Genomic DNA, 17862 nt, shown 5'->3' on the forward strand with positions numbered 1-17862 from the left:
TTCTTTTCATTCGACCACTAGATGGCGCATTTGGTTCATTTTTGTTTCCTAAGTCTACAGACTGAAGTTCCTGCCATAGAGCCAGAATATAATATTGTTAAACGGGTTAGGGTTGGAAGCACGAGTGTTACATGTTAGGGAAGTAAACAAAGGAGTCCAATGGAGGCGTTTCAGGCAGGGTGGGGGGGGGGAGTGTGTGGGAGAGAAACTCCCTCTGGAGGGAACACAGGGATTTAATCCTTTGCAGACCATTTACATGCACACAAACCTATAGAACACACTACAGGAAAGGGACAAACACAAAAAACATAATAGGGGCCCTTTTAAGAACAGACAGAAGGAACTTTGACATAAAAAGAACACTTTAAAAGAGATACTGAGATTTCTACAAAAAGCCTTGGCGTAGGAGGCGCTAATAATTTGATAATTGAAAAGAAAAGTGCTCTGTATGGAGAGACTGAATCGGATGAATGGACCCTTCATGTTCAAGGCTCCTCTGTTAATGGCAGTAAGTTGTTTCTGCTCGTCCACTTCATGTTTAACCACACCTTGTTTCTGGAAGTTGAATGACACTGCAAAGCCTTCACCTTTTTGGAATATCGTAAAGCAAATATTAGCCCTGTGTTATGTCCTGTACCACAAGTCTTCAGTACATATTCAAACAGTGACTGTAGCACACAGGTGTAGACTCAATGTGTTTGAAAAAGTAAATAGCAAAGACAAGATGGGAAGGTATTTTACGAATAGAAAAAGAGAGAATACAATTGGAATTAAGGAATAATACTGATTTAAAAAAAGTTTGACTTGCTAACCACACACTTAAGACTTCCCAAAAGGCTTGTGAACGTGTTTTTATTCTTTTAAAGAAAACTTTTTTTTTCACAGACCTGAGTTTATGTGCTAGTAAATTCCAGAGAGTAATGGGGGTTATTTAAAACGTGTTAGGTGAATAGTTTTGTATCACTTTTTTCACTATACAGTAGTTCACTATATCTTTGTTATCTTGTACACACCTTGTAAGTCTGTCTAAGAATATCTTGACCTGTAGGTCCAGTTTTTTGACATATTTATGGACAGAAGCTCCACGAAAACCCCTTTTAAAAGGCATCTACTGTATGAGTCAAGACACAATCATGCATCCGTCATTATTAAAATACTGCTGGCAGCTGTTCAGGTAGAGAGGGGAAAGGGCCCCAGGTGCATTTCTGTGATGCCCCTCTGCATTACAACTCCTACACTACAACTTCTGATGTTCAGCAGGGGAGTGGCTGGCGGTTATTCTGCCGCTGTAGCTCCTAACCACTCCTCCCAACGGTTTCCCTTAAACACACACACACACACACACACACACACACACACACACACACACACACACACTCTCTCACTTTTCCAGGACTCCGTAAACACAACAGACACAAGCTCATACACACACACACACATGCTCACACACTCTGAGAGCTGACGTGGGCTGAGCAGGGCTCCTTGTGGAACAGCTGGTATCCATCTGTGGCTGCTGAGCTCTATCTGCTCTCCTTGCTGCTGCTGGAGCACCGTGGCTGCACTGAGGACACACACACACACACACACACACACACACACACACACACACTGGCAACACATCCATTAGTTCTGCTGCACACACACTCTGCAGATCAGACAGTGAACAGCCTTCAGCATGGACGTCCTGACAGCCTGGGCCGCTACTAACCCGGCTGTGGCCCGGCTCCTCTGGGTCCTGGTCCTGGTGCTGGCCACCCTCCTGGTGTGGCTCTTCTTCTTCTGCTGCTACAGCTGGAACCAGAGGTCCTCACCCTCCCTGGAGAGGTACCTGGCAGGTAGGTGGGCCCTCAACCCTTCTCACACCCCCTTTATGGGTGTTTGAGGCCTGATGCACACACTGATGCTGCATGCTCTTAAGTTTTTACTTTAATTCAGGCTCGAGCACTGAGTGGAAATGCCTCTTTTCCCTTAAGTGCGGTAATTGTAAACTGTTTCCTTTCCAAGACTCCAGTACTTTCCAGAAATTGCCAGCTCGTGTTGGCTCTGCCTGCATTTTGTGGTTGGAGCAGTTCTCTTTAAATGTTCCTTTACCCATGTGAGATCATACAATGGGGCTTTCATGCTCTTTATTACAAAAAACATGTCTATTTTTAGGAAGCCGCTGAGCCCAATCACAGGCATACTTTCCGGTTTGACTATGTTGTACCACACTCCAGATTGTGAGCTTAATGATATGTTGTATACAGTATAACATATGTTGATGTTGCATCATGGGTCAACATCTCAAGCCACAAGTTACAGTGATTTTGCAGAATCCTGATAAGAGGCATGCATCTGCTAGAAACGCTGACCTTTGCAGTAATCCATGGCTCATCTCCACTGAGATATGTCTGGGTCCCTTTCACCACTTCACGTTAGTAATACTTTGTTTATTTTTTGTGATATTATATTATACTAAAAATGTGTTGTTGTTTTTTTCTCTATACAGTGATGGTTAAGCGCTCCAAATCTAAGGCTCCGGCTAAGGTGAGAAATTGTCTTAAGTGTGACTTTATTCTGTCTATTTTATTAAAGAATGTAATGTTTTGCTCCAAAACTGTGAACACACCATGCCATGTTCAATCTGCTTTTATTATTGCAGTAGTGTGTCAGCCTGTAATCCCTCTTTCAGACTGCAGAGGTCCTCATTCACTTACACTTCGCTCAGTTTCGTGAGACCAGGCTGATCAAGTCAAATATTTACTATTCAGTGTTATCAACCTGTGGTGGTATCACATGATTGTAGGGCTCTACCATTGTGCGACACACGTTTTACATTTTCATATATGTCAATCCCACATTGTGTTGTGTCAATTTCAAAGATCCTATTGGAGGTTTCTTCAGCACATACAGTCACTAGGTCACACAACCTAAATGTAGCGATGGAAGAAGTATTCAAATGCTTTACTATTGCTAATAATTTAGTACTGATACTTTTAATACCATGCTGCATGAAAACCAGCCAAAAGTACTTAGAATATAACAAATTAAAATATTCAATATGTAGAAAAAAAAACATGTCAGTGTTTTACTATTATATATGATGCTTCTGTAATAATATAACTGCTCCATTAATTTGTATGTTGCATTTGATTTCTGTTTATTTATGGTTGTGCTCATTTAAAATGCTCAAGCAACAAACCTACAAAGTGCCTATATGTGTTCCATGCATTACATTCTAACACTTTGCACATGTTCAATGCTTTTAGAAGGTTTTAGGTTTTAACTAAAGATTGGGATTAAATCCGCAAAGCACTGGTGGATTCAACCTTGATGAATACCACTTAGTAATACAAAATAAATGCAGCTTCAAAGGCATCCTTCAGTTTTGAGTAAACTTGCAGCACTCAGGAACGCTAGTTTAGAATGTTTAATGCTTACCACACATCCTATAATGAGTTACTAAAGCAGGTCAGCAACATTTACATTGGTACACTGCCATTGTCAAGCATTGAAAGGCACCTCAGTGCTATGAGCTAAACGCTAACATGTTCTCAGGAATTCACTATCTCTCTCAATGTTAGCATGCTAACATCAGTTAGCATTAAAGGCTGCTAGGAATTTCAGTTTTTAAGAGTAAAAAATATGGTGCAATAAAAACTTTGACCTCATGATGCATCTTACTGAGAATGTTACTCAAAAGCAAAGTAATTACAATTCATACTGGGGTGAACACAAATGTCGGAACCAAAGGTCATTGCAATCTGATAGAGACATTTTGAAACATTTCACCCAACACCACATATGTAAAGCTTGTTGTGCTAAAGGAACTTCAGTGAAACACTGAAGATGTGAGGATTCATCATCTGGGAATGTTTCATGTCTGTCAGTTTTTCTGGCTGCAGGCTAACGTTTTGGAACGTTGAGGTTGCTGATGTATACAGCACAGGAGTGATTCACTGAGCGGTGTATCCTGTATTTATATTTGAAGTTCTGTGTCAGTAATAAGGGGAAGTGATGCATTCCATTTTTCCAGCATTAGCAACAGTGTTTCTTTATTATAAATGCAGGAGGAACTGGCATTTGCTGAAGCTCAAAACGAAGTGCATTGTTCTGGAACAAAGACCCAGTCAGTTAAAGAGCAAAGAGTTAGTGCATCTACTACCGTTTTTAAAAGCCAAACAAAGTGAATGTAATATTGAACAGATACTCTTTAGCTTTAGCCCCCTCTTGTAACATATTGTTGTGTATCCTTCCTATATAATCTATGTACCACAATATAACCTTTTGGCAGCTGCAGCTTTATCACGCTGCAATAACATTACTAAGTATGCTGTGAGTGGGCTCATAACAGAGATCTGTAACTAGTGGCATCCCTCAGTGTGTTTTGGCCCTGTCATTATGAGTGTTGTTACACAGTGGAGAAGCACTGTGCAGTCATTGTGTGTGATAAGTTTGAGAGACTCTCTGAAATGCCTCCATGAGTGAAGCCCTTTGTCTGTTTGACACCGACACACCCACAGACGTCCAGTCCCTCCTGCAGCAGCCAATGTGTGGACAGAGAGACATGTGAGTGCTCTTTCTGAGGAACCAGCAGCAGCCATAAGTTATTAAGATGTCAGTCTGTTCTGAATCAGATCACATAGGAGACAATGACAACAAAGTACGAAACACATGGATCTTATTGTGTCAATACTGTATGAGCATTTAACCATAGTCATCGTATTGCATACATTCATTCAGAAGACAGTAAGAGATTGTAGGAGGGGGATTTGGAGGTTACAGCAGAGCTCAGTGCCCTCACATTTCTAGCATATCCATCACGCTATGCGGTACATGAATGATTTCATTGTGATTGCATGTGATTTTTCTAAAACTGTATGAAAGAAAGGGCTTGTTCATTCTTTCGATAATGGAAATGTCACTTACATATTCCGTCAGCTTTCATTCACAGGAAAGAAAGGTACGGAGGCTCTGTATGATTCCCTCACTTTGGGGCTTTTTTTTCTTAATTCACGTGCTGACACATTTTGAAGATGTTCTCTATTTGCCCGTTTATGGTTTATTTGCATGAGTTGCCTTGCATTGAGCTTCAGGGCCACCATAGAGAGGACAATCACTCCTAGTATTCATCCAGAAGGAAATTATTCACAGTTAATGAAAACTCTCAAAGCGTGCTGCAAAAAAGACAAAAACAGCTATAGAAAAGAATACAACTGTAATATGACCCAGACACTACTCTCTGATTTATAATCTTTAAAATAAGTAGTCCAATCCGTAAATGCTACTATCAAAAGTTCCCAAGTTTCTCTTCAATTACAGTACGATTTATCACTTGGGTGCCAACAACTCATTGGATGGAGTTGTATTCCTCTTCAGAGAGTTTCAGCAGCAGGAACAACAAAACCCCATTTGTTTACCTGACAGCTCTAATCAGAATCAAAGGCCTCTGAAGAAGGAGGCTTTTGTCTGCCTCGGTCAGTGCATGCCAGATCTGAGGAGCTGCCATTTTCCAATGGTGAGATCTGTAATTGGAAAGTGGGTTTTCCTCGAAGCAAACATTAAAAATAAGCTTTGGAAATTAAATCAGAAATTGGTTCCATGTGGTTTTATGTTACAGGGATTTAATGTGTTTTGTTCCTAGACTGTATTAAATTGTTGTTATTTTCACAAGGGATTAACATGATACAGTAGGAACAACTCTCCAGGTTGATGAAAACATTTTGTAATTTCAGAGGAAGAAAAAGTCCAAAGAGAAGGTTGCTGCTTGTGTCCAGTCAGAGGAAGCTGTGGTGAAGGAGCCACCATGTCCTTCGATCAGGAAGAGGAAGAAACGACCTCTTAAAGCCCCGGTGGAAACTGTGACTGCAGCCACATCACAGAAGGTGAGCAATGTTTCTCCACTGTGTCCTCAAACGCCTCGTTTCCATCTCAGGAACACTTTCTCCACTGCTTTAATAACTCTGTTTTGAACCTTTTAAAACTGTTTTATGGATTTAAAGCTGTTTGTTCTTATAGCTTTAAGTCAGCTGTTCTAAAGGAAAATTGCAGATATAACCAATACATGTTGATTTGTAACTAAAACACTTTTAGTTCACTACTAGGGAGGACTTTGCCTTGCGATAATATGATTGAGTGCCTGAAGTCTTAAAGAGACAGGCGCTCAACTGAGTGTTTCAGGCAGATGGCAAATACAGATCTATTCAAACCAAAATGATGAGAAAGAAAATGAGTTTTATGACATTTAAGCATGTAAAACTGTTCTTTTAAAAACCATAAATACAAATATGAAGATTATTAGCCTAAAACGTCCCCTTTAAGGTGTTTCTTTTTTTATGGACCTGGTATTTTGTATAAATGAAACTATTATACTGTACGTTTCGTATATTACTGTGGAACAACTTTTAGCATGTAAAATATTTTAAGCAATGCTTCAACTCAATTTAAGGCACATTTATTTTAAATATAATGCGTTGATTTCTTTATTGTATCAAAAACTTACTATGTTTTTCATTTTATTTAAATATATTTTAGGTTGTACTTAGGATACTGACTAAATACTTCTTAATAATAAAAATAATAATAATAATACATTTTCATTTGTAAAGCTCCGTTTATAGCTAAAAGCAATCCCAGAGTGCTACAGTAGGGCATACAAGACATACATAAAAACACTTTGTTTAAGAATAGGCTTTTTTTAAAAGAAAGGTTTTTAGACCCATCTTAAAATGGTCAGTGGCCTGTGGAGCCTTCATGTGGTCTGGGAGGGAATTCCACAGGTAAGCCCAATCCCCCATGGTGCGGAGCTTGGTCCTGGAGGGGTGAAGCAAATGTTTGTTTGTGGAACAGGGCTTGCATGTGGAGGTTTGTGGTAAGAGTGGATCCTTAAGGTGGGAAGGAGCATTTCCGTGGATTCACTGATGGGTGAAAAGAGAGATTTTGTATTTGATCCTGAATGAGACAGGAAGCCAGTGGAGCAAGTGAAGAAAATGTGTGATTACGTTTTCTCACCCTCATCAGGATCCTAGCGGCACGGTTCTGTTTTTAGCATCTGACAGGGAGAGTTTGGGACAGAGTTTTGCAATGTTCCTGAGGTGGTAGAAGGAGGTTTTGCACAGATGCTTGATATGGTTGTTAAAGGTGAGATGACGGTCAAATCTTACACCTGGGTTGGTAACCGATGAGGAGAGGGGTATGTTATGACCAGAAAATGTGATGGGGGTTATGGGGGATGACTGGACCTGGTTTGGTGTGCCAACTAAAATAGCCTCTGTTTTGGAGCTATTGAGCTGCAGGAAGTTTTGTTTCATCAAAGCCTTTATCTCCTCAAGGCAGGTGTTTAAGGATGATGATGTTGACGAAAGTGAGGCTGCATGTGGGATAGGGATAAGGTCGCTTTTTACATAGCTAAGTGCCATTAGTGTAGCAATGGAATGATAATCCATGCTGGCTGATGACATGGCCAAGGGGCAGAGTGTAGAGGGTGAAGGGAGTGGTCCCGAGAACCGACCCTTGAGGGACACCACAGGTGTTTGAAAGAGCAAACTTCACATATAGGAGTAGATGTTGTTGTTCTGATAAAAAGTATTTTATCGCAATGCTTTTTCTTGACAGATTTTTTTTAACTATCGGAATTTTAGGTCGAAACTGACCAGGAGCATCCTTTCCCTTCTTCTGATCTCCACTGTTCTCTGGCTTCATAAAGTACTTGGTTGATGAGGTTGGTCCAAAGGGTACATAGCTGGCATGAAGGCTTGCATTCAGAAATGATGGCACGTATAATTTTGGCTCAGAATGAGTGAGCCCATCCCCCAACTCATGTGTGCCCATTTGTTTATTCAACAAGTAGAGGGACTAATAATGTAGTAGGACCACACACACAAACAATCCATCTATCATTCATGGTGCTGTGATTATGTAATAGCTCAGCATGACACTTTTTAATTAGACTTGGTACAACTAGGCCACATTTGGAGAAAAGACAACACTTGAAAAACATGACAGGATAAACTAATTGCAAGGCAAAAAGAGAGTTACGTGATAGTTCTGTTTATTTCATTTTTATGACAAGGTGCAGACAAACATACGATGGCAGACATTAGCAAACATATGCATTATACAATAGATGTGATGAACTAAATGTTAGCGTGACTCTAACAGCAATTTCTCATATTCAGATTTACACAAGGGGTCAGTTCTGAACATTTTGGTGAGCCAAGTCTACTTGGGAGAACGTTTTGGTTATTTGTTTTTATTCATCGTGATGACAGAATATTTTGATTGCAAAAATACTCAACATAAGGTCCAATGACAGTGTTATTCCATAACTTTACCATCTAATGGCCATTTTCAGTGGTTTGAATTATGTAGTTGACTTAGAGAATTATTTATTTGTCTTTACTTTAGGTATAAACACAGTATTATTAGCTACTTACTATCAACTCAAACTTGGAATGAGACGCTTTGTCAGGATTTAAGGCATTGCTCCAAAACAAAAAGGCAAAATGTAGTCATATTGAACCCCAAAAGATACTTTAAATTGATAAACACTATGCTGTTGATTTTTAAGGTTAAGTGGAAAGCTTTGAAAACTAGCAATGACTCAACACTTGAACAAGTTGAACTACAGCACAGCTTATGGATTTGTTTACTACCTACTTAGAAAACAGTATTTCAAACCTTATTGTAGAAATAAATGATTAGGACAAAATTAGGAAAAGATGTAATCTTAAAATGCCAGCAAAAAAAGCCACTCCATTTAACTTTTTTTTTTTAAATCCCCACCTGTTCACGTGTCAAATATTAACCAAAAAAAGAATTCCCCGCTAAGAAATATGTAATTGAAATTGAAAGAAAAAAGTGTCAGAAAATGTATATGGTAAAACAAAACAAAAGTTAAACAAGATAATAATAATAACAATGTTTTATTTTATATTGTTATATGTTTAAAAAGCTAACTACACAAATATTCCCCAAAATGTGTTTAAATACTGCTTGAATAACTCTGCCAATATTGAAGTTGTTGAGCCACCAGCAAGCTATACTGCAAAATATAGTTTTATATTGTCCATTATTCCCCAACACTGTATGTAATTGTATATGAAATGTAGGCTATGTTTACTATGACAGCAGCCATCTGTTTCCACCTACAGTCTATGGTTTCCACATGCAGGACAGATGCTGAACTCAGCAGTAATGTGCTGGCATTGCTGCAGCATCCTGAAGTGTGAAGTTCAAGGTCAGATTAGGCTTCCCTGTCAAAATATAATGGATTAACGATATGAGCTCCAACATGAGCACAAACGAAACAGGGTAATAACACAGTTCAGAATGTCTCTCACAAAATGTACATACAATTATTTGGGTATAATGCGTGAAGAAACCTGTGCATCCACTCTCTGCTGTCAGCCTGATCTGAGCTCAGTTTCCTTGCGCATCGAGCGTGCAATCAGATCTCTCCTCTCATCCTCTTCCTAATGCGTGCCTGCTGTTTAGCGACAACTTCACCCGTGCTGTTGTACTAGTATCAGGGAGGAAAGCAGGCGGGAGGAGCAGCTCTGCAGCCCGGATCAGTGCAGGTCTGACAGCCGGGACACTGCAGGACTCAGGCGCGCCCCCGCTGAGCTCCGGATGCTGCTTCTCTAACTTTCAACGAATGTAACCGGGACAAATCAACCGACAGCACCGCTGCTATAATTTGATTTTTAACGAGTGTTCACAGGGACTCAAACTGCAGTCATCATGGATATTTTTGACGTGAGTAAACCCGGAATACACATGATTCATAATGCATGTTTTGCCGCAGCGCCGATCGTGCTATTGACAGGACTGAGTGTCATTGAATACACTGCAGATTAATAAAAATATGATCTATAGGCACTATGAAAAACGCGATGGTGTAATTAAAGCATCTTTATAACCTGTGTAACAGCAGGTGAACCTCAGGTCTTCCATCACTGCGGCTAAACAGCAAGATGTACGGTGGGGCATTGCAGTGTAGCCTAACTCGGTGCTATTTTGAGTTTTTTAAGGAAGAATCCAGACAATCTGTCAAGTGATGATCAACAGATCCAGTCCTAATGAAGTCCATCAGTTGTTCACAGTTAAGAGGGTGGAAGACAGGAGCTTCAGTCAGCTGTCAATGATTCAGACACTGTCAGAGTCTCTTCATTCCTGCACACACCACACACCACTGAACTTTCTTCCATTTCCAAGTCCTGAGAGTTTCAGGAGCTCCTCAGGGTTGCCTGGTGACACGGATCAGCCTGATGCTTTCTGCTTGCTTGGGTGAAGGCCATACAAGAAAGGAATGCCATAGTAATGTGTTAGACAGGAGGGTGGACAGAAGTAATGTTGTCATTGGAGATGTTTATTATGTAGTTGTTTCAATGTCAGAGCAGCAGATATTTGGGTGCTTAAATTGAATGTAACTGAATAGAGCTCTGCAGTACAGGCATGATTTACACACACATTTCCCCTTCTTGACTGAGTTAAAGCATTCTGTATATTGAGGCTACAAAACTGATTGTGATAACATTCAGCGGCGCCTCAAGGCAAACCTATCTGCTGTGCGTAAGAGCTATTTTCAGAAGTTGTGCATTTTTAACATGATATTTGTAGTGTACAGTATGTAGCTCCAGCCTTGTATAACCCAGGCTGCATTTCCCTGAAGTTTTCATGCAATATCGTGACATTTTATAAAATGCTTAATCATATAGGAGCAGAGCTGAACAGCAGTATTGACAGGTCAAATGGTGGCTAGATGCCCATGTCTCCATTAAGATCAGTCAATACACTGTCACGGAAATGTGTCCTACTTTCAGAGGCTAACACTGTTAAAAAAAAAATGATGTGACATATTGAGGTACGGCGTGATAAAATGACTGACAAAACTTTTTTTGTCAAGTTTTTCTGAACAGAAAACTTCCACACAGGTTGAGTTATCATATGTCACTTTCCTTTATTACTTAAATAACCTTTTGCCTAAATACCAATAGTGTTGCACTAATTCAGTTCTATTAAAAGCAATTACCCAGAATTACATTTACTAGCTCAATCCTAACCTAAATGTGAACTGTATCTAATGCACATGTTTATACTACTCCTCGGACTTTGGTCCTTTGTGCTGCTGTCCAATCAGAGAGGCTGTGGCGGAGCAGCCAGCGCCCCTATGGGGAGCATCCTGAGTGCTGGATGGTGACTCAGCTGAAAATAAGCGTGGTGACGTTGTACAGTTCATCCGCAGCACCTGCCGTTTCTCACAGCAGCTCTCTCACTGAGTCAGGTCTCAAGGATTTAGGTGAAAAATACTCTGTCTGATCACTTGGCTGCAACCTTGAGCTTTTGTCCTGGTTACTGCACATTAGGTCTAAATATAGATGTTCCACATTTCGGGCTGGGCAATATTTCAGTTTCATCATTTATTAACTTACCCTAGAATCATATTTTTGAGTGTATGACTGTGCAGTTTCTAATAGTTTCTCAGATGGAACAGAGGATCATCTTAACTTGCCTTGAGCATCAATTCACATTATAGGCTAAGTGGATTTTGGCAAGCATTAGCTACATTTTGATATACTTACACCCAAAAATATTTTATGAATATCATTGTATTGATTTCGACTGCCATTTAATATTTAGTTATAGATATGTATTCATCGATAAAAAGTTTTTCTTCATAGTGATGTTTTTAAATGTCTTGTTTTGTCAGTCCGAAAGACAAAGATACAGTTTAATATGATATAAGACATTTTTTTCAGTAAATTAGGTTATTGTCCCTTACAGCTCACACTAGTTTTTTATTATCACTAATACAATTAAACATTTTCCAATCATTCCAAATATTATAGGCCATACCAGTGTGAATATGATGTTTTTTTAATTCTGGAAATTATTAAGAAAATAGTGGGGGTTATAACGGAGAACTAGATTTGTTACAACACAATTCACAATAACATTGCTGATATTTTCTGTTACTTTTTCTGTTTACCATGGGTCAAACTTTAGTGTGCCTGTTGCTTTAAGAGAATAGCGCGTGTTGTTTTAAGTCAGATGTTAAGCTAGCTTTTCACAGCAGGTGTTTCTAATTAGTGATGATTAGCCATCCCCAAAAACGTTCTAGGTTAACCTAGCTCGTCCCGTTTAATGATAAAACTCTAACTTTTGCTGCCAGAAAGAAAAATATACTTCTAACGAGCCGAATCCGAAGGTTTTAACCGCAAAATGGACTATATAGAACTGTCTGTCAGGCGGCGAAGACAACATATGTCACAGATAGTCATGGACGGTAAGCCAAAAACAGTTAGCAGTACAGTTAGCTAAATAACAATAGGAGAAAATATTCGCGGTCCAACAACGTATTCCTTCTGTGTAAGAAAAATGACAAAAAAACAGCATAACTGTTAAAAGTTAGAAACCCTAAAGCCGTATTTAACTAAAGGTAAGACACTTCGTTTGAACGTTAGCATGTTGACTATGTGTAAGATGGTTCAAGCATACACACAACATAACATATTTTTCAGAAGACCAGTTCATGTAATTGCAGTCTGTAAACAATATTTTTGTTATTCTTTATTCCTGTTATTGAATTATTTGCATCAGTATATTTGTTTTATAACACATTTAACTGTAGGCCTAAGTTGTTAAAATATAGTAAATAATTAACTTTTTTCTTATTTTCCAAGTTGTTAATTAAAAAAAATCATAACTTTTAGAAGTTTGCTTTCATGAATGTGTCATGAAGTCAAGCAATTTTATTGCTGTAAACATATAACAGGCAATTTCCTTTCTTGTATGCTTGAAAATGTGCTAAACAGGAAAAGTTCCTCCTTTTTGTAATTTCTAGCAATTTAACCTGGCCTCGGTGGTCTGGTACCTACGTCTAATATTTGGTAGTTAAGTTGCAATAACTTACAGGAACCTTCCTTTTGATCTGTTTTGAGAGGTTCTCTGACTCCATGTTCCTACTTTTCTTCTCTCCATGTCCATCCAGACCATGGAGGAGGTGAAGGACAGGCCCAAGAGGAGGCCTCTGGTCAGGGCTGCTTCTGAAGAGAGCTCCAGTGATGTGAGCTCAATAAGTTACACTCCGTCCCCCGGAGACACGCTGCCCTGGAACCTGCCCAAACACCATCGCATCAAGCGCTCCAAGTCGGCCTCTGAAAATGTGTTGGACCCAGCAGACAGGGCCGTCATCCGCATCGCAGGTACGATGTTCACGTAGAAGGAAAAAAGAGATAGAAATGTCTATTAGGGAGAGATCTTTATGTTTGTGCAGTAATTCCTGCTCAGAATGTACTGTAACACTGCTGCTATAACCAACTGTTAATGCTGCTACTCATGGACTATTCTCTTAGGAAGCTCTCCTCAACAGTCAATCGCATCCCTTTTTTGGCGGCTTTGTTATAATACTGATAATTGTGATTGATCTGTGATCCTCACTGCAGCTGGTCGCATGTTTTAATTGTATTTCATCTACTCGCCATATCAACAGTTGTCTACAATGTGCACTTTAAGTTGGACCCTTGTTTTTTCTGTGAATGCTGACTGCTATTGACTGACTGCTTTACTTCTGAGGATGTGTTGCATATTATGCTGACTGTTTGTTTTTGTGTTCTAGGCAAGTGTTTTTGTTTACTCTGCTGTAGACCTGCGTGATGGTCATATTCTGGTGTTAGCATTGCCAGAAGGTTTTGCTTTTATGCTTTTATGCTATCTATTTACCTATTGGCAGCAATTGCATTGGCATTTGTGAAATTAGTAATTATAGTGGCAGACCAGAGTTTACCTTTGTTATTTTTGGCAGGTTAATTGGTGTGTATTGAGTTTAATTGGTTCTTTTGGTGGTTAGGTGCTTCTGCCCACATTGATGGGCTCATGTGGTTAAGCAATGGTAACATGACACATTCATATTTATTTGTTCTTTTATCTGGGCTTCATTGCTTTTGTCACAAACAAAAGTGGTACCGATCCATTCACATATTCTCTGCACAATTTTTATGCAGCGAGGCAAAAGGGACATATTTACTCAAATGTAATGGGTTCATGCGATTCATGTTTTGTGTTTTATGCTACTGACATTTGCACTGCCAACCTTAAATGTATACTAATTTACTGTTGATTTTTCTGTCACTTATTAACAACAAAACAATGTTTCATAAGATGATCAATCTGAATTCACAAGACATAGTGCCTGTAATGAGAATATCTACTATTGTGCTTTACACTAACTCAAAGAATATTTTAAGCAGTTAAGAGACATATATTGCATAACACCTTTTCATTACCATGATCTCATTAAGCTTATTTACTCCTCATGGGGGGTTTCACACTGATCGTTCCACTGCTCCTCCACCTCTATTCTCTATCTGAACACTGAGACACTCAGAAGACGTTACCCGCTGCTTCAGCACTTCCTGTGGTGGGTGTAGAGTCTGATCTGCTAGGGTGGGGTACTGCAGCACAGTCCTGACTCCTGTGGCAGGGTGTTATTGTCTCTGCACACACAATAGCACCAGCAGGATTGTATGACTTTCACTTCAATGTCCTTCTCATGACTTACTGTACGAGCCACAGCCCCCAGACGTGATGACAATGCTGGGGTCTGATAAAATATATATCAGATTAAGGCGTCTGTAACTATGTTGTCTCCTTGGATTGCTGCCATAATGGCTCTAGTCTGAATGATTAACCTTGTGAGACACATGTATACACGGTCGGAGCTGTAGCTTTATCTCACAACAAATGGAGACAGGGTGACTTGTTATCAAGCTGCAGACAGTTTGATAGGCAGACCGTGTTGGTTGATACGTTAAATAAGACGTCAGTAATGCTATATCAGGTAGGGGTCTATCGTGCTTGTTTATTGATCAAATGACTGTGAGTCTTCACAGTTGCTCTGTTGACGCGAGTACAAGTCATGGTGATAAAAAATACAACACACAATGCTTATTAGAGAGAAACACCGTGATACTGTCAAGGTCAGAAGAATTGTAAAGAGGAGGGGGGTGAATGATCCTGGTTTAGCATGACCTTTATCCTAGCTGTTTCTCACCAGGATACTGCTGTTTGCGTCCCATTTAAAACCAAAATCCGACATTCAGTTTTTTCTTTTTACATCACTAAGTTAAAAAGGTAACACTTGCTTATTTTGAGCCAAACCATGATGTTTTACTAAACCTAACCAGTTCTATAGTTACCTAAACCTAACCAGTTCTATAGTTACCTAAACCTAACCAGTTCTATAGTTACCTAAACCTAACCAGTTCTATAGTTACCTAAACCTAACCAAGTTTTGTTGCGGTTTTCTTTTGTCCACATCAATCTTATTGAGATGATGGTTTTTAGCGACGCATGTTTACAATGATATTAAGAACACACTGTTGTAAAAGGCTGGTTTTTGGTCTGTATATTTATGGAACTCTTATCTAGTTTCTTAGTGAGAGATAAACCATGACTCATGCTGTGTCAGGCCCCACAGTGTGGGAGAGGAGTGTTGAGTTATTGCAGTACCAATGAATCTTTCAACATTTCATAGAGGAACATCGCTGAAGGGTGTTTAACTTCACTGAACACAGACCAAGATAAGGCTGAAGAGGAGGGCACAGAAACTTTTTTCTGTTTTTCTGTATTAGTACTCTTTTTTGTTTTTGATGTAACTATTACACTTATCTGGTTCTTCTTGCTAAATGAACTACACAACTTACCCACACTTTTTTTTTCTTGACATAATTCAAGTTTATCTCAACGTTAGACAAAATGCTCAACTCTTCGTTTAAGAGAAACATGCTAGTCTTACGGGCCGTCTCCACAGCAGCGTTAAAAAATCTTTTGAAGCTGAGGTGGAAGCGGCAGCCAATCAAATCCCGTGTACGCAAATCTGGCAGTTCAAGCTCTAGCCAATCAAACGGCGTGTATGCTGGGAGAGACATACCGCAGGTCATTTCCTCATATTCCAAAAAATGGAGGAGAAATTAGCGGTAGCGAATCAATCACCCGGTGCTTTATGACCAGACCTACCGGGATATAAACCGGAGGAGCCAGGCATGGAGGGAGGTGGCAGAGACAGTAGTATGTTTTCGCCTGTTTTGGGGAGTTTATATCCAGTTTACTTCAGGCTTTTTGGCTTCGTATGTCGCGGGCGGGAGATTCATGTGATTGGTTGATCGCAAAAAAATCCCCAAGCCTCAGATACGCCCACCTCCAAGATTTTTTTAACGCTGCTGTGGAGACGGTCCGTTAATGTCATGCTGTAGTTTCTAACTTTGTTCTGTTATTAAGGATCACTAACTGGAGTTCATACTTTCTGTAGGGTCTTCTCACAACACATTCTGATAAAACAGCTTTTAATGTGGGGCTTTGTGCACTTTTTGTCAGAAAATAGATTTATGGATCCATAGATTTATGGATTCCATTTTACAGTCGTCACCATGACTACTTGGGGCCTAAGGATATCTTTGGGACCATTGTGCGACTGACAATTTTTGTCTTTCATTCAATAGTTTCTTGTTTCTTTCCAGAGGCTTGTCCTGTCACTTCCACAGAGCAGTTTCTAAATAATAAAGATATGTAGGAGATTTGTTCCTACACTTAATGCATACCCATTTCAAATGAGTGTCTTCAGTAACATGCTTGGTGCACTCTGATCAAACTCGGGCTCATGACCCAGGAAAGGAGAGAGGACTTTGTGCAGTATACATTCTGGACACAAGAGGACAGTATACACAGAGAAAGTGCAGCAGAGCAGAGCATTGCAATGCATACCTGTATTTCCTCCAGAATAGTATATGCACGTCTATTTGTTCTAACTTTGTCAGTACATATATTTAAATGACTCAAAACTAAATATGTTTTGAAATAAAGATATTTATGCATTCAATGTAAGATAAAAAAGTGCATAGGCAAAAATACATGATCTCATGGATAAGATCTATGAAGAGATTAAACATGACTCTAACAGTAATTCCTGGCATTAGAACATTAATAATGCTAATGTGATTACAGTCATATATTACACACATTATAGCAACACTGACTGCATCACAATATGTGATAAGAATTCCGGCTGCCAACTTGTAACCAGGCAGGATCACACAAATCAGAGGATACACAAAAAGCATTCGATGACTAGTGAGGGGGCGTTCGGATCCTTCCTTAGATGTGTGGTTGTTTTCTTTTCCGTAAGCAGAGAACAGAAATGAGTGGCACAGCCGGGGCAGAGTCTTCAGTTTGGTGATGTGTGGGACGGCTGCTTGGCCCTGCGCTCAGTCACTGCAGCCAGAGTAAGACGAACAAACAGAGAGACAAAAGTGAGACCTTCTCTCTGAGAGACACTTTACACCCGTACTGGGGCAGAGAGAGATCCATACATTTGCACTTCATACAACAATATCAGAGCCAACATGTTCTGTATGCTGTACAAAAAACAACTCACAGAATAAATAATTAGGCCCTCAGTGTTTAATTGGCTTAGTGTGTTTTACTTTGTAATATCTTTGGAGCAGAGTGTTTTGAACTTTTTCAGTTATTACAGTTTGACTGAGGTGACTGTCTTTTTTCAGAAATGTTCGTAGTGGCTGTCACTTAAGGTTCAAAGAGTTTCACCTTTTACTCCAAACAAGGCACTGCCGTTTTTTCTGCATTTTTCTGCATCAAAATCAAGATAATCATAATTGTATCGATAACATTGATTTCTCCCTATAATATCGCTATTATAGTTTTTATCTGTGAAAATCTTAAAGATTTGTTTATATGAAAAATCCTATTTCTCCTAAAAACATAACGGATTAGGTAAGTGTTTGTTATATTCAGTGGGTTAAACAATTATTGAATTTATACATATGTTCATGGTTTTATCATTTAATAACTCACTTGTTGAGAAACACT

General features: G+C 39.4%; 1 protein-coding gene across 3 annotated transcripts in view; it reads left to right on the plus strand.

Annotated features, from left to right (window-relative positions):
• The first annotated feature begins 1660 nt into the window (after positions 1-1660).
• Positions 1661-17862, plus strand: part of pleca (plectin a) — a 116127-nt gene continuing 99925 nt past the window's right edge. For 2 of the 3 annotated variants that reach the window (XM_034124995.1, XM_034124996.1), the window contains exons 1-4: positions 1661-1835; positions 2489-2526; positions 5715-5864; positions 12971-13184. In XM_034124995.1, the coding sequence (XP_033980886.1) occupies positions 1676-1835; positions 2489-2526; positions 5715-5864; positions 12971-13184 (562 nt within the window). In that variant the 5' untranslated portion in view covers positions 1661-1675. Of the gene's footprint in view, positions 1836-2488; positions 2527-5714; positions 5865-9601; positions 9736-12970; positions 13185-17862 lie in introns of those variants that run through there. The other variant, XM_034124997.1, reaches the window with a different exon arrangement.

This window comes from Trematomus bernacchii, unplaced genomic scaffold, assembly GCF_902827165.1.
Source record: "Trematomus bernacchii unplaced genomic scaffold, fTreBer1.1, whole genome shotgun sequence".
In the NCBI taxonomy this organism is placed as follows: Eukaryota; Metazoa; Chordata; class Actinopteri; order Perciformes; family Nototheniidae; genus Trematomus; species Trematomus bernacchii.